The sequence below is a fragment of the Mastacembelus armatus genome, chromosome 2 (assembly GCF_900324485.2).
Source record: "Mastacembelus armatus chromosome 2, fMasArm1.2, whole genome shotgun sequence".
Lineage (NCBI taxonomy): Eukaryota > Metazoa > Chordata > Actinopteri > Synbranchiformes > Mastacembelidae > Mastacembelus > Mastacembelus armatus.
In genome coordinates this window covers 6,437,497-6,464,196 of record NC_046634.1, presented here as the reverse complement: position 1 = coordinate 6,464,196, position 26,700 = coordinate 6,437,497, and the positions used below count along the sequence as shown (strand labels likewise).

The following is a 26,700-nucleotide window of genomic DNA, read 5'->3' as shown; positions in this document are numbered from 1 at the left end:
GGAAACAAATAAACAGGACATGTATATGCAGCTTATTGATTCATTCAACCAGAACTGCACACATGTACACACAAGCACACACATGCATTTAAAGTGCAAAAGCATGTTACCAAAGTGGAAGCTGTTTACCCCCACATCATTCATAAATGATGCCCATAAACACACAGGTTCACACACACAGGATGCACATCATCACTGACAAAGGTGTGTTGTTTTAGTTCTCTGCTGCATCTGTGTCAAATAAAAGGACAAAAATTGATTCCTGATTAGTTATGATCATTACTGAGAAAAGACATGAAGTGGAATTTGAATGAAAAGAAAAATGTCTAATATGAGAAATGCAAAAGACTTGCTATACAGTAACTCCAATGCAATGTTTTTACTGTGTCTTTCCGACTATTAATTTGTAATTATTGTTGAGTTGTTATAGTCACACGCTTGGTACTGTAGGGCCCAAAAACCACCCCTGATGTGAGGTGAGCTACTTCCTGTATCACAGAGCAGCTTTAATGTGATTTTCAGCTCTAATTAGAGTTAAGTCACTTAGTGTGTTGTAATGATGTTTGGCTCACAGAGCAGCAGACGCCGTCCATCAGCCAAATGAAATATTAAACTGACCTACCGCTGGATTTTGTGTGTGTGTGTGTGTGTGTGTGTGTGTGTGTGTGTGTGTGTGTGTGTGTGTGTGTAGAGATTCGTATTTGTAGTTGTGTCAGGAGACTTCCAGAGCACACGTATCCACATACACTAAACACACACAATTCTGACCTACATTCAATATACACAAACAACAGGGTTTCAAGAGGGGCAGGGCAACCAATGTGCATGTGTGTGTGCGTGTGTGTGTGTGTGTGTGTGTGTGTGTGTGTGTGTGTGTGTGTGTGTGTGTGTGTGTGTGTGTTGGGGGGGGGAATCTGCAGGTGCACTGGGCCGTGAATCTAATGCAAAATTACTGTTATCTTCCTGCCAAATAATTCATGATCCTACAACCAAAATGATAGCAGAATGACTTGACTTGTCATCCCCTCGGTCTTTCTCACTCTCCCCCATGAATGATGTTTTATTCAAAATGTCACATAGAGCAGAAACTGGTAAATAACTGCAGCTACAATTGGCAATTCCCTGGTTTGATCCCAAATGACTTGCAGGGTTGATTTGAGCTATAGACAGTGTATAAAGAAAATTATTGTCACCTTTGATGCATATTAGTTACTTCGAGACATAGAAATGTTGGTCTGAACATGTACGCTGCAGGACTGCATTTAAACAAAAATTTGAATTAGAGTGAAAAAACGTGTTTTACTCTTTTACAGAAATTCTTCCCACTGCCACATTTGGTGATGGACAGATTGTACCGGTTAAATCTGCTCCTCAGTAAAGGACAAATGTTACTGTCACAGAAGAGCCTGATGGCTGAAGCTCTGAAAATAACCATTACCAGTCATGATCCCACATAAAAAATTCAAGAAAATAACCAAATGTCAGTGGTGCTACAGTTTTGGTACCTGCTATGTTCAACAAACAAACTATCTGAGGTAAAAACAAACAGTGAGTTGGCTTTACTTTTAATTCGCTGGCCAGAGCCCAGTTGAGTGTGTTTACTTTATTATAGGTCAGTGTGTGCACACCCACTAACTAAAGCCAGGGCCCCAGCATATAAAACCTTAAATAATATGTCTACATTTAGAGAAATCATCGGGTGTTGCTGTGGAATGCGACATCGTTGTGGTGAAGCATTTTCATAAAAGAGCAAACAACCACTGAAGAAAGCCAGAGAAGAGACAAAATACTGTAGTTATGTTGTTATGAATCAATACTGTTGACACATGTATCTTTTATGGGCTTAATCAATAATACTTGTCTATGATAATCACAGTACTTTGTATCATGCACAGTATATGTTAGTGTGTACAGCAGCTTGATACTCTTAGACGTCTCTTGCACTGAGGCTTTAAATTATGTCAATATCATCATGAAATGACCAGAGAGGAACTGTTAGAATCATTTAGCTTAATGTGCATAATCAATCTACATGTCTCAATGAACTTTAGAGAAAGATTCAGAGAATAATTTCCCTGGTTTTCTTCAGTAGGAAAAAGCACAGGTGCAAATATCAATTATTTACACTTGTGCTTTTTCTTCAGTTGCAGGGTGCTGGTATTGTGCATGCTGGCTCATTACTGTTATTAGAAACACCTGCTGTAGCTTCCCTGTTCAAATTAAAATATCTGCTGTAACAAGGCTCATCATTATTATTATTATTATCATTTGATTGTTGTTGTTATCATCTTATATCAGTGAAGTAAAACCAAAGTCACAGCAGATTGCCATATGAACTTACCAAATAATGCCACTAAATAAAGTTAATGTATGTGACAACAATAGATTGATTAACCTGAATTCATATAATAAAAGGAATTCAGCCTTTGAGTAGATTTCTAACTGTTTAATAATCTGGATAGCATGAACTCCTCTAAAGAGTCCTGACAAAGGTCAAATGGTCTTACTACTCAAATTAAATGGGTCATCTGGTCCGTAGCACTGGGTCATTCGTTTTCTCAGTGTAGTATGATGTGAATACTGTTTCAAATAAGTTGGAATATGAATCATGGATGCTGCACAGGCTACATATGATCCTTATTGTGTCTTGATAAACAAAAGTTGACAAGAAACACAGTCAGTAGGAAACCCTTCTCTGATATCCTAATCACAATGGCACGCAAAGCACACACACATGATTGCATATTCACATTCACACTCAAAGCCACATGTCTTAGCTGATCATATTTACCAGAGAAGTCCTATGATTATAACATAAACAAAATGGGGCACAAAGAGGGAGGTCTGAGCCCTGTAGTCACCTGAGTGATCCCAGACATGAAGGTGTATGTTTATGAGTGTGTGCGCAATTTCTTCTGCTTCTTCCCTCAAAAAAAAGAAAGTGCAGCCAATCTCACCATGCTCTACCCTGCTTCAAAGTGATTTCATCTTAGTTCATACAAGCTCTTTTGTTGAACCATCACATCTTACATGCCACCACCCCCCACACCTCCTCCAGCAAACCCACTGCCATTTAGAATAACAGATGAATACATGGACGAGGGGGAAAACAGTAGACTGAAACCACAGTGGAACTCAGTAATGGTCAGCCAGACCCACCACGCCTCAGCAAATGTTTGTCCAAACCTGTTATTTCTGGCATTGTCCTGTCTCAAAGAGATCATTTTATTCTCCGGGAGGAATGCAGCAGCTATAAATAGTCTGGAGATGAAGGGGGGAAATCAGAGATTTGTAGAGTAATTACAGAGCCAGAGTCAAACCCTTCTGTTATGGCTCATTCTTCATCAACCTCTGTCTCCACAACTGTCTGACCGACTGAGGTGAAATGACTGTTTTCTGGATGGGACATGCACATCTGACCTGATATTTGACCTCCATTTCTTCAATATGTTTCTTTTTATGCTGCCAGCCTGTTTGTCATCAATCCCAGAGCTGGTGTTTCATCTGTGAAGTGGGTCTGAGACTAAACTGTCCTCACAAGACAAACAACAGCATTTGAAAATTCTGACAAAACAAATGACAAATGTGTGTGTTTTTAAGTTCAGGAAGAGAACCGTCACCAGCTCCACAAACGTATCGTCAACACAGTCACAGTCCGTGTTTGTCCAAATGCTGTGGAGCGGCAACTTACACTTCACTTGCAGTTTACACACATATTTAATCAGCCCATGGGAGATGAGGGGGCAGAAAATGATTATTTTATCACAAATTAAATACCGTTTGCATTGTTCATTGTGTCTTAGTGTAATAAATATGATGCCACAGTTCAATCATCCAGGCAGCACTGATCAACTCTGAAAATGCTGAAGCCTCATTACTCATGTCCTGACATTTCAGGTAAACAAGGCACATGAATGACTGGAAACAAAATGTTGTAATGTTGTATGTTGTTATTGCCTTTTGAGCAGTAACACAACAGCTTCTAACACATATTAACATATTAGGATAATAATAATAATAGTAATTGCATTTGCAGTTAGACTAGGACAGAGTTTATGCAAAAAGAACTAAAACAGCCAAAAAAATAAAACCACACAGCTTCAATCTCTTTTGTTTTCAGTGAAAACTAAAACAGCCAGGGAAGTTGCCCTGACAGCACTTGTGTCTTAAATGATTTTTGTGGAGCATAAAAGGACTTTTAACTTGTAAATTGCTGTAATTATCAAACATGCCCTTCTCATTTTGCACAGTCAGACCTCTCTGGCAAATTCACCCAGCAATTAAGAAAAGCTGGAAATGAATGACAAGTAATGGTGTGGCCCACATTACACAAATGAGAACAAACAATCTGTGGAGAAAGGAGGTGGGAAATGTGCAACACAGGCTGAGAGGAATTACACTCTGGAATCGCCATGGGCTTTTTGTTGAGCACAAGGGTACTTTCAAACATGTTTGCAAATTTATACACAATAAAATGGATATGTCCTAGGAAAACCTCAGAGAATTTAAAATCCTGTTTTCCCCCGTTTTTTTATTAGTAGTATTTTTTGCTGTAAGTCGTTTCTTTTCTCTCTGTTGGAGACTCTCTGTACTGTCATTTTGTTGTGGTCTGAGGGATGAGGAAGAGGTGGGGGGCATAAAATGTAAATGACAGTGTTTCAGAGCACTTTGTCACCTATCACAGAGAAATTATAGCTCCATCAGTGCTGTGCACAGCGTCCAAAGTGGGTCCTTAAGAATTAAGTGTAGGAAAAAAGATGTGTTGAAGCTCTGGCTGCTGTGCATGGACCTAAATAAACTTTCCTGTTTTTGAAAACTTTGTCCATCTATTTATTTAAATCCCTTTCACCAGAGAATTTTTGTACATCTGACAAAGGACTAGCTTGTAACATTAAATACATCCATGCATTATCTACACCCATTTATTCCTATTTAGGGTAACGGGGATCTGCTGGAGCCTATCCCAGCTCTCTTTGGGTGAAAGGCAGGGGTACACCCTGGACAGGTCACCAGTCCATCACAGGGCCACATAGAGACAAACAACCTCACACACTCACACTCACTCCTATGGGCAATTTAGAGTCACCAATCAACCTGACATACATGTTTTTGGACTGTGGGAGGAAACCAGAGTACCTGGAGAAAACCCACACAAGCACAGGGAGAACATGCAGACTCCTCACAGAAAGGCCCCTGATGGGTTTCAAACCAGGAAACTTCTTGCTGTGAGGCAACAGTGCTAACCACCAAATCACTGTGCTGCCCCAGTAAAAATACATTGTAGGCAAATATAAGTCTAAAACAAAGACAGAGAGAGAAAGTGCTTTTTAAATAAAAAAAAAAATCTGCTTAATATTAATCAATTCTTCCTTTAAAAACATAAAATGACAGGATGATGATGCTGATGATGACTATTATTATTATTAGTGTCCATAGAAACTTCTATGTTATAACGAACATAAAGCATAAAAATAGTGTTGATTTCCAGAGAAATGGCGCCCCTGTGTGGACAGTATGCGGTACTGCACAAATCCGACTGAAATTCAAATCTCTTTTTCACATTAAAAAATCATAGACAGTCTATGGTTAAAATTAAACACAAACATTTGTGTCCAGTGGGAAGAAACTATAGCCGACATGTTTATTTCCAAGATTTATATCAGGTTTTCATGTTTAACTTAACGTTTCCGCCTTAGAAACCACACACAGGTGGTTTGGAGTTAACTAATTAACGTGACTTGGTGTACTCCAGCTTTTACTTTATTGTTCCAGGCAGGAAAAGATATTGTTAAAGATACAATCTGCTGCTGGATAACGGGTAAAAATGTTCAGACGTTCTGTTTATGAAATGTTTTCCAAGCTTAAGTATGGTACGGGCCGATGAGGTCATTCATGGACCCATAGAGTCGGAGCAAGGGTCGGGACGTTTGGGTGCACAGAGCCGTGGAGGAACCTGCAACAGAGTAGTTAGACCAGTTAAACCAGTTAAACTCATCTTTGGTTATGATTTCTTTTGGGTTAAAACCTGTCTAAGTGTTTTAGAGGTGGGCATTAACCTGGTTTTTGTGACTATGGACGTGGAAAACCAAACGGCGGTGAGTGACGTGTTTAGCTAGCGAGCCGTTTGGCCACCGTTAGCATAAATGTTTTGGTGATAGCTAAAATGAAAGAATGTCAATGTAATGTCATATAAATGGTGTTAGAAAGTTATAAAAGCCATAATTACTCAACGAGGAAGCTAAGTCGGTTTCTTCAGTAAAATGTGACCCAACTGAGTAGTTACATTTATTTATTTCCATTAGCATGTTAGCGTTAACTAGCATTAGCAACGTTAATTAGCATTAGTTAACGTTAAGCTAGTTGACTTTTACTCCGCTACACTAGAGGGAAAATTTACTTAATGTTACATATATCAGCCCCCTGGTAACTAGTTATGAATTCAAATTATTAATACAAAACATATATTAAAAAACAAATTGTGTTATTTCATGTAGAGCTAAGGCTAAGCCTGTTTAGTTAGCTCATTTTTTTGACCAAGACATTGAAATATGGTTAATAATAAATAAGTTATGTAAAATATATACAATAGAAACATAATTATAATATGAAAGTTACTCATACTGTTGATTTCATCTATTGGCTGCAGGTGCATCAGCTTTGTCTGACTTGAAACATTCAATAGCCAGATGTTTAGTTTTTTTTGTTTTTTGTTGCACTTGAGTTGGTAATATTTTATTTTTCCACTGTTGTCCAACAAGGTAAAGTTAATATTTCATAATTAGATCATAATGTTTTGTCATTGTCCATCCCAGAACGGCAGCAGCTTCTCCATCCCTGAGGTGTTGCCTGCAGAAAATCGTGCTGACAGCCTGAGTCACCACATCTCCCACTTTGGCACCGTTATTCCCAAAAGGATTTTTGTCGGGGGACTTGACGAAAAGGTAAGAACTGTGTTTGGGCTTGTGTTAGACACTAGAGAGCAGCAGAGCATGTCAGTAAAGTCAGGCTGGGTCAGCAGTGTGAAAATGTAACTGGAGAATTAGCATCATTTATAGGAGGATTACTGTTAATAAGCACTAACACCATATTTCTTCAGAAATAGGTTTTTTGACCAATCATGCAACAGGTACATCTACTGTCAAATCAGTGACACATACCCCAAAAACAGCACCTAGTCAGATTCCAGTCTGGTTTTTACATTTCAGCCAACTTACATACAGATGACTCCTGATGCTTCAAGGTACACACAACTACTGCTGGCTTTTAATAAATCATCCATTCAGGAGCAAGTGAACCTAACTAAATTAGCAAAAGCTATCTTTTTCTGCTTTATAACACAGCCAAAAATGTGTGTGTGCTGTAATTATGAAGGTCAGTGAGAGCGAACTGCAACAAGTCTTCTCTCTATATGGTGCAGTAAAAGATGTGAAGATTGTGGTAGACCGCTTAGGATTGTCAAAAGGGTGAGTTGATTGTATTAGTCTTATTATACACAGTTGGTGACTGAAAAATACTGCATGCAGCCATGACTTCCTGTCCTTTGAGTCTCATAATTATTCACAGAATTACTGTTATTTTGACAGATATGGGTTTGTCACATTTGAGACCCAAGAAGATGTACTAAAAATCCTTCGTGATGTAAGTAAAGTAAACCATTAAAGCATTTTGCAACTCATCTACCAGGCTTTATCATCTTATGTGGTTTCTGTTCCATCAAATGCATGTTAAAGGGTAATGGAATCTATTTCAAAGACAAGAAGCTCAACATTGGTCCGGCTGTACGCAAACGGCAAGGACCACGATACAGTAAGTCAACATCTGACACTGAAAGACTTCTGGCTGTTATTTGAAGTATTTTAAGTGACTTGCCATTTCGCTGTAGTTCACCAGCTTAATAATAAAATTCTCTGTTGATAAAATTATGGCCTTTAAAGTGAGTTTTCTTTTCCTAGTTAGAAGTGTCCATTTTGCCAGCCCTGGCCCTGCCTTTCCTCTGCCGATGTCCAGTGGGGACCTGCGCCTGACGACAGCCACAAGCTATCCCTACACCCACCAAAGCGGATTGGCTTACTTTTACTGCAACAACATGCACCCTCCTGCCCACAGCCGCTGGCCAGTCAGTTTTAACTGCTCTCACACCCATATATAACGCTTGACTTAAATAGCAAAATTACTAACTGGCATATAAATTCATATGGTGCATATCTGAATGGCAAGAAACACCAGTCTGCTATCTGGTATTGTAAAAAATGTGTGAAGGCTTGTTAGTGCTGCTTCACCACAGCAATGTACTATTCTGGCTCTGTATTTATATTTAAAAATCTGGAGTAAACACAGATAAACTTTTCATAGCTAAGGCAGCTGGCCTAGTAAGAGTTGTTAGAGCAATATATTAAAATTACATTTGCGTCCAAGATATTAATTATTTTACCTAGGCTAGCAACTGATAATTGTCATATATTAACACCACAGACAAGAGTGAAGTGAGAACAAAGATGAATAACTGCATAATGTGTGATATACATAAGTATCCTGTCTTGCAGCCTGCCAGTTCAGTGATGCACCTTCAGACCCCTCAACCAGTCTACCAACAACCAGCTTATCACCCCTACCAGGTCAGTTCATCCCTTTGGTGATCTGCTGATTGAACAAATGCATCGTTGGTTTGAACTTTAAGAGACTCCTTTCTTTCTACCTCTCCCTGACCCCAGTATCTCCCAAACCCGTATCAATGGGATGGCTTTCAGGTAGGCAAAATAAAGCTGTGCTTTTTCTTTACTTCAGGAGAATTTGGCCAGTTATTTACCTGTTGTCAGTGTTTTCTTGTTCTGCAGCCGATGCCTTCAAATCCAATCAGGAGCTCCCAGCAGTCAGAATACCGTTCCGCTAATGTCCAGCCTCCTCAGCATGGCACACCCAACACTGAGGTACATTCACCAAGAGAAATTACAGGACAGCCATGCAAGTAAAATTTGTTTAACTCTGGATGTACCCCCACAAATAATTTTTTGTTCTTTTAACTCTTTGGTTTTGTTCACAATACAAGTTTGTTGGCTGAGAGAGACTTATTGAGTTTATAGTTAAATGTTGTAGCATTTGTACAGTATGATTCTAAGTAAGAGTGTAAAGGGTAGCATCCAGATTTTTTAAAATAAAATAGTGTTTTATTGTGATTTTGTCTGTGATGAGGGTAAATCTGTTCTGAACTCTAGCTTACTTTGCCATGTTGTCATACTTTAGCAGGCAGTACAGCAAGTTTACCCAGTGCGTCCTCAGAAAACAGAAGGTATGACACCTATTGTTTTGCAGTTTGAACCTGGAAAGGTAAATGTTACCAAGCAGTGCACAGAAGGAAGCCAGGCTAGTTGTGCTCAGAAGAATCTACCGAAGCTTCTGTTACAGGGAAAGTTAGGAGCAGAAAACAGTACCAAGACTGAATGTTGTAATCCAAAAGGAAAAAGTATTGTGCTACATTTTCTAACACTTGGCTCTTAAGATCCTTATTTCTTGTAGACAAAAATATATTTAGCAACGATAATACACCAGCTAACTTGTTTTATATAGCAATACAGGAGATATGAATTGATGCATACCTAATAAAGATAGCAGGTTCAAATGTATTCTCATTCTTGAGCAGTCATATAGTAAAACATCACTTCAACATCACTTCAACAAACAATTGAACACGTCCAAACATGACACCATCTAAAAACTGTAGTCAAACACCATAGAAGATCCATCTGCTGTAAACTTGTGTATGTTGACTAGTCTCTCTTCTAGCTCAGTCATGTTTGTGTATTCATCTCCATATCTGCACTCCTTCTGACTCTTATTGGCACATTTTTCTCTACAGAATTTGATGTTTCCATACCCACAGGTCCATCTGGAGCCAAAGTCCCACTGATGTATCCCCCCCAGGATCTGTCTCCCAGAAGCAGCAGAACCACCAGGCATCTCCATGTGTCACACCTCCAAGCTTCTCATGTAGGCTAAAGGCACACACCACTTCTTAAAGGAAGCATCACATGCACAGCATCTCAGCCTCTCTTTTTTATGACCTTAACATGTGTATATAGTCAATGGTATGCTGTCCCTTCCAGCATGATGCAGCATCTTTGAAGATGTGGTTTCACAGCCTGTTTCTGTACAGTCATGCTGAGTTTGTAGCCAGCACTAAACAGGCAGCACTTATTCAATTGTGTTGATGGTTCTAGTTGTTTTGACATTTACATTATAGTGGCTTACTCTACACTATTCAGTATATGGAGTGCTTGCATTTAATTTCTTTTCAGTGGACATGTAAACTTAGTAATAATTTTCAGAGAATTATTTTCTTGTGGTAACACTAAGTAATATGTCTTGAATTTCCAAAAGCTCTTGATTTAGAGAGTTAAATTTGAATGTGAAAAATGTCTAAAAACATCACAGTATATTATTGAAAGAGTCTTTATTTCTTACTATGTCAGCTATTTATCTTAAAGGACCAATGTTATACATGTTATGGCTCATTGATCATTTCTTCGCAAAGACATTAATGCTGTAAAGTTGTTGGAGGCTCACTGAATCAGTCATCATAGTCTTGGGTTGGGTTAAGCTGCAGCTTCTCGTCTCCTCTGCTCCATTTTATCAGTGTTGGCAGCGCTCAGGATCTTCTGGTCCATATCTGATAGGGCTTCAGCCAGTTCATTGTAGCGCAGTGCCTAAAAAACTATGTTCTACCTTTTCTCAATACGATAATGTGAAGATATTTGCCCGTGGTATTGTGACCAGTCTGTGACCTATATGTGCTTGAAATGGGCTCCTACAATAGGAGTACTTTATATATGTGATTTTTACTGTACTTATTTAGCAGTTTTGTTTTTCAGCATTCATTTTGTATTTGGAACCATTTTTGGAAATTAACAAAAAAACTACATACAGAGCATTAAACATACTAAAGTAATAAATTTGCAAGTGACGATTTGAAAAACACAGGATTAGACGTGTAAATACAGAGTGTTTGGACCAATTATGCCTCAGGTGGATTGAAGCTGCTCAATATGTGAAATCCACTGGCTGTGACCCTAAAGTGAATGGTCATCCTGTTAAACCATGAGGTGACAGCTGAGTGTTTTCTTATTAGATTTTAGCCTGGTGAAACTTATCAGAGATTATTATCAAGCAACTGGTCTGATCTTCAGAAAGCAAAAACTTGTTAGAGCAACCTGAGAGATATATTTGTCACTGCATGCTTTCAATATTTGATTAAAGCTTGAATTCTTTGTGCTTATGCTAAGTTTTTTCATTAAGTAGCGAAGCAAGTGATTACCTCTGAGAGAAGCATTTTCTAATGTGTTCATGTTATTTGTAGGGTTGTTGCTGTTATAGTCTTAACACAGTTCATATTGTGCTAATGTTCTGGATTTCCATGTTGTTCAAATAACAAACCTGTTTTGGAAGTAAATTTAATTGACAGATACCCATTTTATAAATAATTGTGCTGCAAATATATAATATATTTTGTTTTGGAACTGCTCAGTCCTGTTGGTCTTCATTATTTGGGTAGAATGTCTCTTAAAAATCTGCAGGAATATACTTGAAATTTTCAGTGTACTTTTATGACTTTTTTGTTTGTCTTATTGTTTTTTCAACTCCATATATTTTCTCTTGGGGTCAATCTGAGTGAATGGAAACCAGTGATTGTAGGGGAAAATACATTTAACATTTTAAAAAGCTTTGAATGATCATTAGTATATTATTAAAGATTAACTGGCTAAAACCCTGCATGCTTGCAAAACCTGTGATCAGAATGTGCAGTATCATGTTTTTTTTGTTTTTTGTTTTGTTTTTTTTCCCAGCCAGTACTTAAGTGATGTAGTTTTGCATTTCCATAAAGATGAGGACTCACAAGAGACAGATTTAAACTAACAGAGCAGAACTTACAATATCCAAAATTTTATGGGTCATACTACATTTCCCATAATGACATCCCTGTGGCATTCGCAGGGTTTTTTTTCTGATATTTGGAGTTTCTTTACTGCAGCCAAGTTAGAAGCAACTGCAGTACTGATGGGTTACTTAAACATCATCTCATTGAAGCATATGAAACACTCAAATGTTTTGCCGGCATCCAATGGTACAACAAGGGGGTTGGGGAACAATGTGCAAAGGGCATTGATGAATCAGGGTTTTTATCTGTATGAATGGGATCAAGACCTTGGCAGGGTTGCAAAAGCACCAAATGCTTGGTCATGGGAATAACAAAAGACCAAATTGCATGACTTTGAATTGAGTTTTATAAAAACCACATCTTTGTGTCAGCTGTCTGTGCATGAGGTTTATACTTTTTACAGTCACATTTCATGTTTTAGTAGGAGTTTGAGATTCCAAAACAGTTGTGTGAAATATTTGTAATACACATTATTCCATAAGCCTTCTAAAATGTGACATAAAAACATTGCAGTGCTTTTGACTAATATGTAAATATGCAAAACAACAAAAAAATAGATTTAATTGGTCAGTTATTTTTGCACCATCTTGTAGCTTTCACCAGCAGCTTTCCGCTTTCTGTGACTGAGTTGACATATAAGCAAAAGAACACATCTATAGGCATAAAGCTGAAATCATATTCATGACTGTATGAGGAAAGCTGAACCTCATAGCAGACTTACAATGTTAGGTGATGTAATATCTTAATCTCCAGACTTGTGCTTTTAAATCCTTTCATGTTTTGAATCTGTCTGAATGTACAGGGCACAAATGCCTGTGCTTTGCTGATACTGTGAGCACAGTGATGTTTTGATCAATACTGATGAACATAGGAAAACTGGACAATAACTCATCATCACACCGTGGTGCGTCGCTATACATAACCAGATCTGTGTTATAAAAACCTATTTGTATGACAATACTTTATGCTGTGCCATCACACAGCTACTTTATATAAAAAGGACAGCAGCACAGAGAGCGTGTATTGAGTCAGTTGGCCCCCACTAATCTCCACAATGGGAAAGGTAAGCTTACTTTGGATTAGTGAAAATACAGAATGAAAGCATGTGAGTCTTGTAATGGTTGGAGTCAATAACTGCTTTGATATGTCTTTGATATGTTGACATTTGCAGATCATTTTCTATGAGGACAGAAATTTCCAGGGTCGGCACCATGAGTGCATGAGTGACTGTGCGGACCTGCACCCCTATTTCAACCGCTGCAACTCCATCCGGGTGGAGAGTGGCTGCTTCATGGTGTATGAGAGACCTCACTACCTGGGCCACCAGTACTTCCTCCGCAGGGGGGAGTACTCTGACAACCAGCGTATGATTGGTATCAATGACTGTGTCCGTTCCTGCCGCATGATTCCCATGGTAAGCCTTATTCAGCTGGTGGCAGAGGTATCAATGCAATTAATGAGGACAGGATGATCCTTGTGGGTACATAGTAAATGATGCTACAGTAAAATAAATAGGACAAATGAAGAACAAAAGCAATAAAATCTTTCTAAATATTTGATCCAATTACTACCTATATTTTAATACTTATAGAAAGTGTATCCAGGAATATGCAATAAGTTTATAATCGTTCATGGTATGTATCAAATCACACATATTTGTAATATAATTTCAATTAACCTGAAAATACTGTGCTCCTTATCTGAATTAAAACCCTAAATCTGTGTTAATCTGCAAATAGGAGTTAGGTGGGGATTAATACATTGGGACTATTCATGGTCTGTTTTATGTTTTAAACATGTACAGTACTGCAATTTAGCATTATTAAGAAGACAAGACAAAAGCTGTTTTCACATATGTTGTTTTTCCTGCAGCACCGTGGTTCCTTCAAAATAAGGTTGTATGAGCGTACAGACATGACTGGCCAAATGCAGGAGTTGAGTGACGATTGCCCAAATGTCCAGGACCGCCTCCGTATGTCTGACATTAACTCATGCAATGTGGTTGATGGCCACTGGCTGCTGTACGACCAGCCCAACTACAGGGGAAGAATCTACTACCTGAGACCTGGGGAATACCGCAGATACAGTGACTGGGGTGGTGCCAGTCCAAGGATCGGCTCACTCAGGCGAATCACTGACTTCAACTAGAAGTTTAATGAACCTTCTTCCTCTTTCAATAAAAATGCTGGGCTTAAACTGTGTGTGTGTGCGTGTGTGTGTGTCTTATAGACATGACAATGGTATATTTGCATCTTGTATTTGCTTTTCACCTTTGCCATAACATTTGATCCAGTAGTGGAATGAGTTTTATAATATTAGTCTGAAGTGTTTTTCTTTTCCACTATTAAACTGTTGTGTTCTTCTTTTTCCAGTTTAAAACATATGAGACCAAAATAGCCACCAAAGAAAACGTCCAAACTACTAAACCTCTCAAAGGCAGAGCACGGGTTACTGGATAGATTTATTCGCAGTACTTTTTTAACAGTACCTCACATAAACATGAACATCAGCTTTTTTGCTTAGTGATACATCTGATGGATCCCACCCTGGGACCTGTGCTTCCTCACTTGTTAAACAATCTATATTCACCAGGGCGCATCAGATACTGGAACACCCTGTAATTGGGATGCTCATAGAAGATCTGGTATCCATTTGTTATGCTGAAACGAAAGCGTTCATACAGGGAGGGACAGTCATCAATCAGCTCATAGATCATCAATCTGAGAGCCTTGGTGCTACAGAAAAGATGATTTATTAGCTTCTAGAAATCAAGGTTTACCAAAATAAACACCTATTTTTAGCCTAGTCCCCTCCAACTGAGCCTTACCATAGGGATCATGTGACAGGATCGCACACAGGCATTAAATCCCATCCAGAGCTCGTAGTCTGGATACTCACTCTTTCTCAAGAGGTGCTAGTAGTCTATGTAGTTGGGTCTCTCATAGACCATCCAGTCACCACTGTCCACTCAAATAGAGTTGCAGCGTCTAAAGTGGGAGTGCAGGTCAGAGCGTTTGCTGCTGCACTCATAGGAGTGACCCTGGAAGTTTCTGTGCTTATAGAAAATGATCTGGAAACACATTAATGAAGGGATTTTTTTGTATTGAATTATTCTAGAAATCCAATCAAGGATTTTATGTATACTATACCACATAAAAAATACTTCCAGGTCACTGGTTTCCTCTGAATAGTCCACGCAGATATCCACAAGCACAAAAGACACACAGCAAAACAAACAGCCTTACCTTTCCCATTGTGTTGGCCAACCTTGTCACACTGCAGCAGCAGCTGTGGGCTCCATGCTGCCTTTATAACCCATGGATGACCTGTGTTATTGTGATTCAGAACAATGACCAGGGTCGTCAGCTTTTTCTGGCAGACAATTTTTGTTTGTTTTGTGTGGTCAACAGGTTGTTTTTCTTCCGTTTAATTTGATCTGGTTGATGATGGCACACTCTTGAATGCAGTCATATTGTGCACACTGTATAGCTAAGGCTTTTGTGAGGTCACAATTCAGGTTGTCACAATGCAACAAAGACGCAGGTCTCGATTTGTGTTTATTATTAAAGATTTTCTAAACGGTGCCTTACCTCTGTGGACAGCAGGATCCTTTATTAGGTAAAATAGAATATTTTTCATGCCAGCATAACAGCTTGTTTTACATAGCTTCTAGTTATTTCACTTTGCTTTGATGTACACACACACACACATATTGTAATATTGTCTATGGGCTAAGCTCCAGAATGTAATTTCATGTCAGCCTGTGACAGACTGCATGCTGCATAACTGTAAAAAGCTGTTAAACACAAATATCACTAGATTTAATTGTGAGTAGTGTAGAGTTGTGTAAATGGATAGGCTTTAGAAAAACATGCCCAGGTGTGTGAGCATAAATCACACATTGCTGCATGGAAGAGGTTTTGTGCCCAACTACATCAACAGTATTGAATTAATCTTGATCTTGAGCCAGTATTTACTTTAGTTTAGACTGTTACAGAGACCTGTACTTATCATTACCTTACTTCATTTGGTGTCTGTCTCGCTGGTGCACTGCCTTTTATGCATCATGTGACATCAAATGAATCTGACCCTCACTTGTATGAAACAACTGAGTCAGCCCAGCAGCATGAAAGGCCCAACTCTTTTATACATCAAAGCTGTGAACGCTGCAGTCACTCAGATTCAACAGCAGAAGTGTATTTTGCAGTGACCAAGCAAACTCCAGTTATTGCATTTTGTTTTTGTGCAAATATGTAAACTGGACAGTTTATAACAGATTAACATTTAAACATATGCAGCATTACAATAAATGACATATTGCTATATTGCTGTATGACTGACACTAGGTCAGTTGCTGATTTTTTCTCTTTTCTAAACTTTTGCTGTAACTGTAACAACATAGTTCTGGTACAAAACTGAAACAAAAAGTAATCTTAGCGTACCTCAGTAGGAGACATTTTTGTAGGAGACAATTTTCCTGTAATTACCACCCAATTTTCATAATCTTGTTTTAGGGCTCCATGCAGATTGACATGTAATGTTTGACATGTAATTCATGTTTTCAATTGGGAAAAAAGTAGAAAATTCACCACCAGGTTGTTTTTGAGGTTGATACTAGCTCCTCAATATTGTTATCAGTAGTGGTGACTGAACTACAGCCCCCTCAGTGCTGTCCTAATGTACCATTCTACCAAGAACAAAAACTGCGTTTTATTACTTTCATCTCTTTCATTTTTTATCCACACATTAGATCTATTGTATTATATTTTTCTGATGATGTATTTTTGTCCACGTCAGCTCGCTGTGAGTAGGATACTAAGACCAGCTTTACAGTACTAGATTTAGGAGCAGTTTTAATAATGATGGGAATGGTTTGGTGTAATTTAACATAAATGTAAACCAGAAGTGAGTTTCACAAAACCTTATAGTGTTGAAAGATGTTGTCATTAACTGTACACACTATGACAGAAGGGTAGGTCTTTTTTTTCTTCAAGAACTGCCAAAGTTGTTTACTGCAATGTTTAATTCACTGAATGTTCCTGGATACCAGGCCAGATACTGTAGCTCTATAGCTTTTAGTAATTAAAATGTCAGTGTTTGATTCTGACTTTCTCCTCTAGAGGGAGAAACAGGGCGGAACTGTCTTACGCCACACAAAAAGATGCAAAAGAGAAAATTTGTTTTTTATTTTTGTTCCAGACTTTCTTTAAACTGACATTCAGCACATCTCCATGATGCGTCTGATGGAGCTGATTCTCATTATGTTGCTTATTCCCATGTCTCGCAGGTTCCTGTACTCTCCTGGCCTCACATACATCATGCGCCCTCTGTAGTTGGGCTGTTCGAACATCAGCCAGTGGCCATCCATTACGTTACAGGACTGGCAGTCAGACATGTAGTAACGATCCTGGAGGGACTCGCAATCATCCATCAGCTCGTGCATCTGGCCACCGAAGTTCTCCCTTTCATAGATCCTCAACCTGAACTGTCCGCGGTGCTGTAAAGATGAGACAAGACTTTTCTAGACTGCCTTTCTTGTTCTGGAGCCTGTTCTGAATGTAGTTTCAGTTACAGCAAATTAAGGCTGAAAATGATGTGACATTACTAAACTATCTTACCATGGGGATCATGCGACAGGAGCGAATGGTGTCCATCGCTGCCATACCCATCATGCTCATGCTCCCCATGCGCTGGAAATCAGAGTACTCCCCTCTCCTCAAGAAGACCTGATTACCCATGAAGTTGGGGTGGTCGTACACCACGAAGCACCCGCTCTCCACCCTGCAGGAGTTGCAGCGGTTCAGGTGCATGTGGATGTCAGAGCAGTCACTGCTGCACTCATAGGAGCGTCCCTGGAAGTTCCTGTCCTCATAGAAAATAATCTGCACCAAAAACAACACAGGAGTACAATTATTAAATGACAGAACCCCAGACTGGGTCTCTTATTGATAACCCTAGCATAATGCATAATACACTGCATCATGTTGCATATTATTGTATCATTGGCATAGGTCACTTATTACTATTTCTGTTGTACCAGATTTTACAACATTATACAAAAATATAAATATTACCCTGCCCATGGTAACAGTTTTAGTTTATGCCAATGATCCCAACTCAACACCACTTTTATATACACTATCAGCCACAGACCACCTTTCACACCTTTGTGTCAAACATCATGACTCATCAACAGGTTCACGTGAGCCTGCATTCATTTTTACAGCACACCTCAATAGTTATTATTGTACTGTAGTTTAGGGAGTTCATAAGGTCAAATAAGAAGCACAACCTTCTTCTTCCTTCCAGGTTTTACTTTTCAAATGCTTCAAGGCCAAATCATCATTGATCTGTGGAGTACACAGTGGATCTTTTGATTTACTGAATGTTGTTATTGGTAACACACAATTCAGTTTCATTCCCAGATCTGATTCACACAAAGATTTCTACTGAAAGGCTATAAATTAAATCGTTGAAGTTGCTGGAAGCAAGCATAAAACCCAACAGTCAATTCACAATAACTATTGCGGACATACAGTAAAGTCTGCCACTCTATAATACTGCTCTGTGGCACAATATAGAATGATGAGTCAAAGGTTTCAGCACAAGCCATGTGGAAATTGTACGGCTGTGCAATGTATAAAAAGGGAAAAGGGTCGATGTTGAAGCTGTACATCTGAGATTAGCCCACAAATATCATGACCATGGGGAGGGTAAGTAAACCATTCAAAACATCAGATGCTAAATAGCATTAAAAAGATGTAGAATGAAAATGTACTACCCACTACAGTGGGTCTAATATTGACAAATATCAAAATAAGCACAAAGACATATTCTGAGATCACATCGTTGCTTGCAGATCATATTCTATGAGGACCGGAACTTCCAGGGTCGTTCCTATGAGACCAGCAGCGACTGCCCTGAACTCACCTCTTACCTGAGCAGGTGCAACTCCTGCAGGGTGGAGAGCGGCCTCTTCATGGTCTACGAGAAGCCCAACTTCATGGGCCATCAAATGCTGGTGAGGAGGGGCGAGTATCCAGACAACCAGCGCCTGATGGGAATGAGTATTAGTGACTGCATCAGATCCTGTCGTATGATCCCCATGGTAAGTAAATCAGTTCAGGGTGTTGAAATGCACTGGAGCCCAGCCACCTCGAAAATGACAGAGATTTAATATGATTGCAATTCTGTGCAGTGAAAGAAAAGCCAGAAAATGAAATAAGCATTAATTATTAGGGGTTTAGTCTTTTATTTTGGGGACGCACATCTTCTGTAATCTGAAATCAAGGGTTGCTCAGCATTTTCTACAGCTAATGCACATCTTTTTCACTGAGTGTTGTAGGTCCAAATCCCAGTATCATGACAACACCTGAAAGATCTCAAAGATCACAGGTGATTATCATATGAGGTCTACAGTCAGTCCACTGATGTTTCTTGGTCCACAGCACAGGGGACCATTCAGAATGAGGATCTATGAAAGGGAGAACTTTGGAGGCCAGATGCACGAGCTGATGGACGATTGCGACAACATGATGGATCGTTTACGCATGTCTGACTGCCAGTCTTGCAACGTGATGGATGGCCACTGGCTGATGTTTGAGCAGCCCAACTACAGAGGCAGGATGCTGTACCTAAGACCAGGAGAATACAGGAACCTCAGAGATTTGGGAATGAGCAACATGACAAGGTTCAGCTCCATCAGGCGCATCACGGACTCATGTTAAATCAGACTGTACTATGTGGGAAAATAAAGCAAGCTAAAATCTGATCCCTGTATGTCATTTAATTCCAAAATAAATATTCTGCCTAAAAACAAGCAAGTAGTGACCCCTACTGGTCGGGGCTATGCATCCATTCACGACTTGCAATCTGTCATCTATAACAGAAATCCATCAATGAACATTAACTCATTTTTTGTGGAAGGTTCAGTACAGTTGTCACCAAAACCTTTCAGTTTATTGAAGCTCTGATTTTTAGTGTATGAGAGTGAGGTAGAAAATCAAGCCCAAAAAACTGAAACGCTCAAGATTTTTAATGTGCTCAAACAGGCAAAGACGTCTTTAATGCCAGAGAGCAGTGAAAATGTTGATACCAAACCTGAAATTAAAGATGAAGAAACAGCAGAGGGCTGTTGATTGTAAGTTTATTTGATTTAATACTTTTAACGCTATTAGCATCAAGAACATATTTATTCAGTCCAAGTACATGATTAGTGCAGAAAGTGAAGAGAATTTTCAGTTCAGACTTTATGCCATTTTATTCTAAAGTCCTGACTGTGGGAAACACGCCTTCACAGCAGGGCTCCAGAAGCAAAGTCTACAGATGCCATTGCATTTTAATGTTAAAGCTAAAAGACATAATATCTTATAATCTATAAAATCTGTCACTGCAGAAATGAGCAGAATCCAGAGCTGCACTTTGGGTAAGAAGGGATTTGAGGCAAAGCTTATGTTACATTAACAGTTATAGGCAAAAATGGGAGCTGACTAAACGATAGATCGATGGATCAAATGTGGCACCTAACGACCTTTATCTGCATTGTCATTTTCTTTGACTGACCTTTATCAGCTTGGTAAAAACAATGAAAGGAAAACGACAAAATGCCAAAGTATGAAATGTACGATGTGCTACTTATATGTGACCATCGAACATGGTGTTTTGGCAGTTTGCTCAGTATTTGGATGAACTACTTTAATGACATTACATTAGCTCATATGAAGTAACTGTAATGGATGTTGCAGTTTTCAGACAGTAACTTTAGAAATAATATTTCATTTAACTCTGCCAGATTCAGGTGTCAGCGTTTGAGGCTGTGTAAATGAAACCATAAGATACACACACACACACACACACACACACACACACACACTCCCTTTCTTTCTGTCACTGTCTGACACTGATCCACTGCCTTCACTGGTCCAGCATGTTTGATAGTCATCATCAGACTGGAACAAAGGCAAATCAAACAGCACCAGGCCATTTTGCTGATATGTAAATCTGCCTCATTTGGATATCAAAGACTTGCCACACTCTGCACATTTTGTTTATCGATAAATACTTTGATGGGGCTGCAGCAAAGAATGAGGTTGACAGTGCATCCAAATGGGGAAGGTAAGATCAAATCTATGACAGGCAGGATACACTGTAAATACATTTGTTTATGTATAATGAATGTGTTTGAATGAAGCAGTTTCAAGTGCCTACTTTTCTTTCCTTTGCCAAAGATCACATTTTTTGAGGAGAAAAAATTCCAGGGCCGCTGCTACAACTGCAGCAGTGACTGTGCCGACCTGCATGCATACTTCAACCGCTGCAGCTCCATCCGGGTGGAGAGCGGTGTGTGGGTGATCTATGAGAGACCAAACTACAAGGGTTTCCAGTACATCCTCAGCCCTGGAGAATATGGTGACAACCAGCAGTGGATGGCCTTCAGCGACAGCGTCAAATCCTGCCGGGCCATAAAGAATGTGAGAGTTCTTATTCGGGATTCTTTAGATTTTTAGATTATTTTAGCAAAGCATTTTTAGTTAAATAGCCAGATAGATTTCTGTGGTGCTGGTGGGAAACAAAGCAGAGTGAAAGATAGTGTTAATGTTGGACTGATTTACAGCCACAATAGTTTACCAACACATTAGCTGTCTTTTACAGCTGCCTGAGTTGAGACATTAAAAAATGGTATTGTTAAGAGTTTTGTTTTGAGCTGATACCAAAACTTTGACTGAAAAATGTCACACAGCTAGTTCAGTTTCAGGAAATGCTTTTTGTCTTTCAGGTTTTCGGGAGCACATGGAAGCTGAGGCTGTATGAGAGGCCAGACTTCGGGGGGCAGATGGTTGAGTGCACTGACGACTGTCCTTCAGTGTACGACACCTACAAGCTGCGTGAGCTTTACTCCTGTGTGGTGACTGATGGTGCCTGGGTCTTATACGACCTACCTAACTACAGGGGACACCAGTACCTCCTAGAGCGAGGCGAGTACCGGCAGCACAGTGACTGGGGGGCATCCTCGCCTGGTGTTGGTTCCTTCCGCAGGATCACAGAGTTTTAACTTTGATTCAAAACCTTCTTAGATGCCTACACTGATCCAACAAGTCAATAAATGAGAAGCAAACCCTGCGTTTTTTTGGATTCTCTATAAATATAGATTTCATGCTAGACTGGTTTGTGATTATTGGACCAGTAATATGGAGAACTTTAGCAGCTGGGGTAAATGTGGTTATTTTGTCTGTACTAATACAAAATGGTATATGAATGAATTATAGTTAGAACATAAATAACTATATAGTTTAATTATACTAACTTGATATACTAAATACTGAAACAGTTGTTTCTTCATGATCAAAACATGAATGCTTCATCATCATGTATCAGAATCAGCATGAAAACATCCCTGTCATGACAAACAGAAGAACAGAGCAAAAATGACTAGAAGAGATTGTAGAAGTAGCTGTGATGACCACGTACATGATAAGTTCAGATAACAATACATCAATATTTGAATAACTACCTTAAGAAATGAGACCACAGGTTTTATCCCAGACTAGTAAAAGCAGATTTCTGTAATCTGTATAATTTCAGCCAGAGAGGAAGGATTGAGCAGAAATGTGAACTACAACTTTTAAACTATAACTGTGCGATGCAGAGTGGCAGGAGAGCAGCAGCACCTTGGTTAATATGAATTAGTGAAGTAATGTGTGGAAAACCATGATCTCGTGTAGAGTCTGGTGCCTTCCTGCTGTGTCCCTGGCTCAGCTCAAAGCGTTTCATATCAAACCAGATGACCTGCGGCGCCCTTGTTTTTGTTAGCCACAGCACCCAGCGGCTCTGGGATGTGTTGCACTTTGCATTTGCATTGTTTAGAGAAACAGCACTGAATGCATCAGAACAATGTGATAAGCCTGGTTAAATATTTTAATCAGCGTGTGCTTAGTTTTATTGTTCCTGTTCTCTATAAAAAAGAATATTGGCAGTGGCTACATGAATGTTTTACGTTACACACCAGTCCTATTGATACAGTACATGCTTCCCATTACAGGATATGTTTAGTGCGACATATTTAATGTAGTACAGCACAGATAGTATTTTTCAGGATGTGTTCAAGCTAAAAATGTGTCCTTTTGTTAACGTCACTTTATGGCCATAAACATGTAAAAGGTCTTTGAGTTTGTTTACATTTTTCTCCAGATCTTCCTCTGTGACAACATGCAGCAATGACTCCACTGACCTGCACCCATACGTCATTGCAACAACATCAGAGTGAAGAGGATTCTGGGTGATCTAATATGTGCTGAGACCCAGCTAATCTATTAGTCATATATACTTTATATTATTTTAAGTATTTTCCAAACCAAACAGTAGCTGCAGTTTAATCATTCTGAAAACAACTATATGACTAATGGAAGTGTGTGAAACTGCAGCTCCTCTAGCAGCCACTCAACAAAGTGTGTATATCAGGACGGTACAGAAGTCTTCCACAAGATTTGAGGTATTTGGTGTTTGAGTTGCTCTGTTTAAAACATCCAGTTAGAAATCAGATTTTCAGTGTATTTTCTGTCATTTATTTCATCTAGATGAGGAGGAAATGGGGGCTCAGGTTTAGGAGAGTCTGAGTCTGAGTCTGAACTTTGATTGAGGTGACAAATAACGTCTGTCTCTCAACAACTGTGATATAAACCAAGATTAGTGAACTACTGATAGGAAATTATCACTTTTCCCTCTATATAAATATGAAATGAAAAATAAATTTGCATTACATGATGTAAACTTTAAATAATATACTTATAATGTCTTAAATAGAAAAAGCCTGTGATACAACTTGGTGCATCAACACAGCAGCAGATATAAAGGCTAAAACAACTGCAGCATCAGCTTAATGTGCCAAAGTTAATAGAGAGCTCATTTGAATGACAATTGTTCTACTGGCAATGCATTTCTTTGGCCTTTATATAAAAGTGGACCATCAGTGATGAAGGGAGTGGCTTTAATTTGATTGGGCAAAGCGAAACAAGGTGATCATGGAGCACACAGCGAAGGTGAGTACTGCAAAATGTCTGTGAAGAATTGAACTTGTCAGGTGCAGAAATGATCCTGTGCAAAGCCTTTGTTTTTTTTAAACTGACCAAGTGTTTTTTAGTTGTAGTTTGTGATTTATCAGCCTGATCTCAAAAGAAATGTATGTTTATTCTTACAAAAGACTAAATGTCCCTTTGCCAAGTAAATTCAGTGAAACCTTCACCAAAACCTTAAAGCTGCAGTGATTATTTTTGGCCACTTGTGGGCAGTGGAAGACACTTAAAACCACAACATCTGATATACAGTATATCCCCTTGTAGTTATGGTGAAGGTGTAAGCCAATAGTTGCCTGTTTGCACATCAGACAGATATGGAACATCATTGGTGTTTAGCTTTTGTCCGTTTGGTTCCTGCAAAACGTTTTTGCTGTTTTTCTGTTGCTGAATGAGTCTAAACCTAAAATATGTGTCTTCAGCATAAATATGTACAGCATTCACACATGCTTTGGATACTTGTCACACTTTAACTGTGAACCTCAGCCCCAGTCAATCAAAAAACGAATTATTATTGAAATGAAAAATAAACACAAGTAGGCAAACAGTTGTGAAAACAACAAAAGCTTTAGTGAACTTTACTTGAAACAGACAATGAAGACAAAGTAGTAGTTATAATAATTATAGTACTAGTAAGTGTTTGCAGTAGGTGGAGTGTAGGTTGTACTGCGGTGGTCTAACAGAGTTCTGCTTGCAGATCTTCTTCTATGAGGACAAGAACTTCCAGGGTCGTTACTTTGAATGCAGCAGCGACTGTCCTGAGCTCAGCTCCCATTTCAGCCGCTGTAACTCCATCCGGGTGGAGGGTGGGGCCTGGGTTATCTATGAGAGACCACAGTACATGGGCTACCAGTACGTCCTCATGAGAGCGGAGTACCCCAACTACCAGAGGTGGAACGGCTTCAGTGACACCATCCGCTCCTGTCGCCTCATCAGACATGTAAGTCCTGCAATAAAAGCTTGATGTGCCAGGTTGTCAAATAAGTGCAGCTCACTTCATAGTTACTGTTACAAACTGAACTACAGACACAGGTATACTCCCACCGTGTGAAGCAGTGCAGTCTTCAAATCTGTTGAGGGGTGCCTAAATACAGATATAATAATTAAAATAAAATGATTTGAGATTCATTAATAACCCATGGGATCCTGCCTGCAGTACCTGAAAGCTCACAAGTTAAAACATATCTCGTTTATCAACTGTTCAAGGTTTCCACCAGGCACAGGATCCGCATCTATGAACATCCAGACTTCGGTGGGCAGATGATTGAGTTTGGTGAGGACCTGCCCAACCTGCTGGAAAGATGGCGCTATCGTGACATCCATTCTGCTCACGTCCAGGATGGTACCTGGGTCTTTTATGAGCATCCAAATTACAGGGGGCGTCAGTACCTGCTGGAAAAGGGTGAATATAAACGGCATTCAGAGTGGGGGGCCCTTCATCCATCTGTAGGCTCTATTAGACGTGTCATCGACTTTTAGATACACCAGAGAGCAACACCATAAACCCAAGTACCTTCTGCCACTCATTCTCCTGAACTGAACTCTGCTGCAAATAAAAGCAGACAAACTGCTGCAACAGAACAGGTGTAATTTAATTTGTTGACATTATAAAATACATATGTAAAAATGAGAGCAGAGCGAGAGAACATCCTGTGACAGATGTTTGAACATGCTGTGACTTTTTCATCTCCTGTGGCCATTCATTGACTTGGTACATTTTCATACTAATCTACTCATTAGATGTTAATATTTGTTTTTGCTGTTGACTCATTCAAATGAATAACTGCAGACATAGTGACTTAATAGAAAGTGACACTCATTGCTCTCATTAACACTTATTAATTACAAATGCCAGAGTCTTGTAGGCTTCATGATCTATAAAACATTGATAAATTATTCTTTAATAAAGACAATAGTTACAGCCTAGAAACTACTGAGAAGAACAGAGTGCAGCGTAAGTCCTGAGCTGACAATCAGATATCTGTGTCAAAGACTCGTAGAGTTCAGGAACGACACAAAGCACTGAAATGAAAGCAAAGAAAAGAAGCTACTTGTGAACGTTTTTGTACTGAACCTAATGTGCAGTAGTCTCTCAGGATTCTGGAATAAGAGCCACCTTGTGGTACAAGGTCATCATTACACAGGACTGGACACATGGACTTTGTGGTCTGAAGGACCATCAGGAAGCTTTTTATAAAAACATAATGATTCATTTAATAGTGACTTAGCATTGACAGTCAATATCATAACTAATTCACCTATTGATTGTGTTTTAGTAAGTTAAGAATATCCCCAGTGACTTGTTTATACTTGAAATCTATGACTGGCTCTTGCATGAGTCATATTTTTAAAACCACTGAACAATACTGAGAAACAGAACTACAGTAGAAAACAAGGAAAAATATGGTAAAAACAACCTGCAGACACATTTGATAAGACACTAAGATTTCAGTGTATAATTTCCTGTTATAGGGTTATATCATGCTTGTCAATCTGCCAAAACGGAAGAATAAAAATCAGTATTGGGACATGCACACAGCATGGAGATGCATGACGGACGAGTATACAGGAGAATCAGTAACAGACCTGCTGAGCTAAGCTGATGTTTGAACTGGAACATTTATCACACACAGATCCGTTCTGGCATTCCCCCAATGCTGAGCGAGCAGTTTAAAGTCGAACACAAACATCACCTGAACAGAG

General features: G+C 39.2%; 6 protein-coding genes and 1 pseudogene across 6 annotated transcripts; 5 read left to right on the top strand and 2 right to left on the bottom strand.

Annotated features, from left to right (window-relative positions):
* Positions 1-5,867: 5,867 nt before the first annotated feature.
* On the top strand, positions 5,868-9,918 carry LOC113127600 (protein boule-like). Its single transcript, XM_026302301.1, has 10 exons — positions 5,868-5,963; positions 6,813-6,941; positions 7,372-7,463; positions 7,584-7,638; positions 7,731-7,806; positions 7,953-8,116; positions 8,544-8,615; positions 8,712-8,747; positions 8,835-8,927; positions 9,854-9,918. Exons 1-10 carry the CDS (start codon positions 5,868-5,870, stop codon positions 9,902-9,904), a joined length of 864 nt encoding a protein of 287 aa, XP_026158086.1. The 3' UTR covers positions 9,905-9,918.
* Positions 9,919-12,983: 3,065 nt separating this feature from the next.
* LOC113127143 (gamma-crystallin M2-like) lies at positions 12,984-14,077 on the top strand. Its single transcript, XM_026301428.1, has 3 exons — positions 12,984-12,992; positions 13,101-13,343; positions 13,802-14,077. The coding sequence occupies exons 1-3, from the start codon at positions 12,984-12,986 to the stop codon at positions 14,075-14,077; spliced, it is 528 nt and encodes a 175-aa protein (XP_026157213.1).
* Positions 14,078-14,435: 358 nt separating this feature from the next.
* Positions 14,436-15,183, bottom strand: LOC113127598 (gamma-crystallin S-1-like; annotated as a pseudogene).
* A 1,964-nt stretch (positions 15,184-17,147) lies between these two features.
* On the bottom strand, positions 17,148-18,012 carry LOC113127140 (gamma-crystallin M3-like). Its single transcript, XM_026301426.1, has 3 exons — positions 18,004-18,012; positions 17,548-17,811; positions 17,148-17,426 (listed from the first exon to the last, which is right to left on the bottom strand). The coding sequence occupies exons 1-3, from the start codon at positions 18,010-18,012 to the stop codon at positions 17,148-17,150; spliced, it is 552 nt and encodes a 183-aa protein (XP_026157211.1).
* A 615-nt stretch (positions 18,013-18,627) lies between these two features.
* On the top strand, positions 18,628-19,656 carry LOC113127142 (gamma-crystallin M3-like). Its single transcript, XM_026301427.1, has 3 exons — positions 18,628-18,642; positions 18,789-19,037; positions 19,378-19,656. The coding sequence occupies exons 1-3, from the start codon at positions 18,628-18,630 to the stop codon at positions 19,654-19,656; spliced, it is 543 nt and encodes a 180-aa protein (XP_026157212.1).
* A 1,199-nt stretch (positions 19,657-20,855) lies between these two features.
* Positions 20,856-21,980, top strand: LOC113127597 (gamma-crystallin B-like). The gene is made up of 3 exons (XM_026302300.1): positions 20,856-20,888; positions 21,157-21,399; positions 21,705-21,980. The coding sequence occupies exons 1-3, from the start codon at positions 20,856-20,858 to the stop codon at positions 21,978-21,980; spliced, it is 552 nt and encodes a 183-aa protein (XP_026158085.1).
* A 1,966-nt stretch (positions 21,981-23,946) lies between these two features.
* On the top strand, positions 23,947-25,476 carry LOC113127596 (gamma-crystallin M2-like). The gene is made up of 3 exons (XM_026302299.1): positions 23,947-23,964; positions 24,647-24,937; positions 25,204-25,476. The coding sequence occupies exons 1-3, from the start codon at positions 23,947-23,949 to the stop codon at positions 25,474-25,476; spliced, it is 582 nt and encodes a 193-aa protein (XP_026158084.1).
* The last annotated feature ends 1,224 nt before the right edge of the window (positions 25,477-26,700 follow it).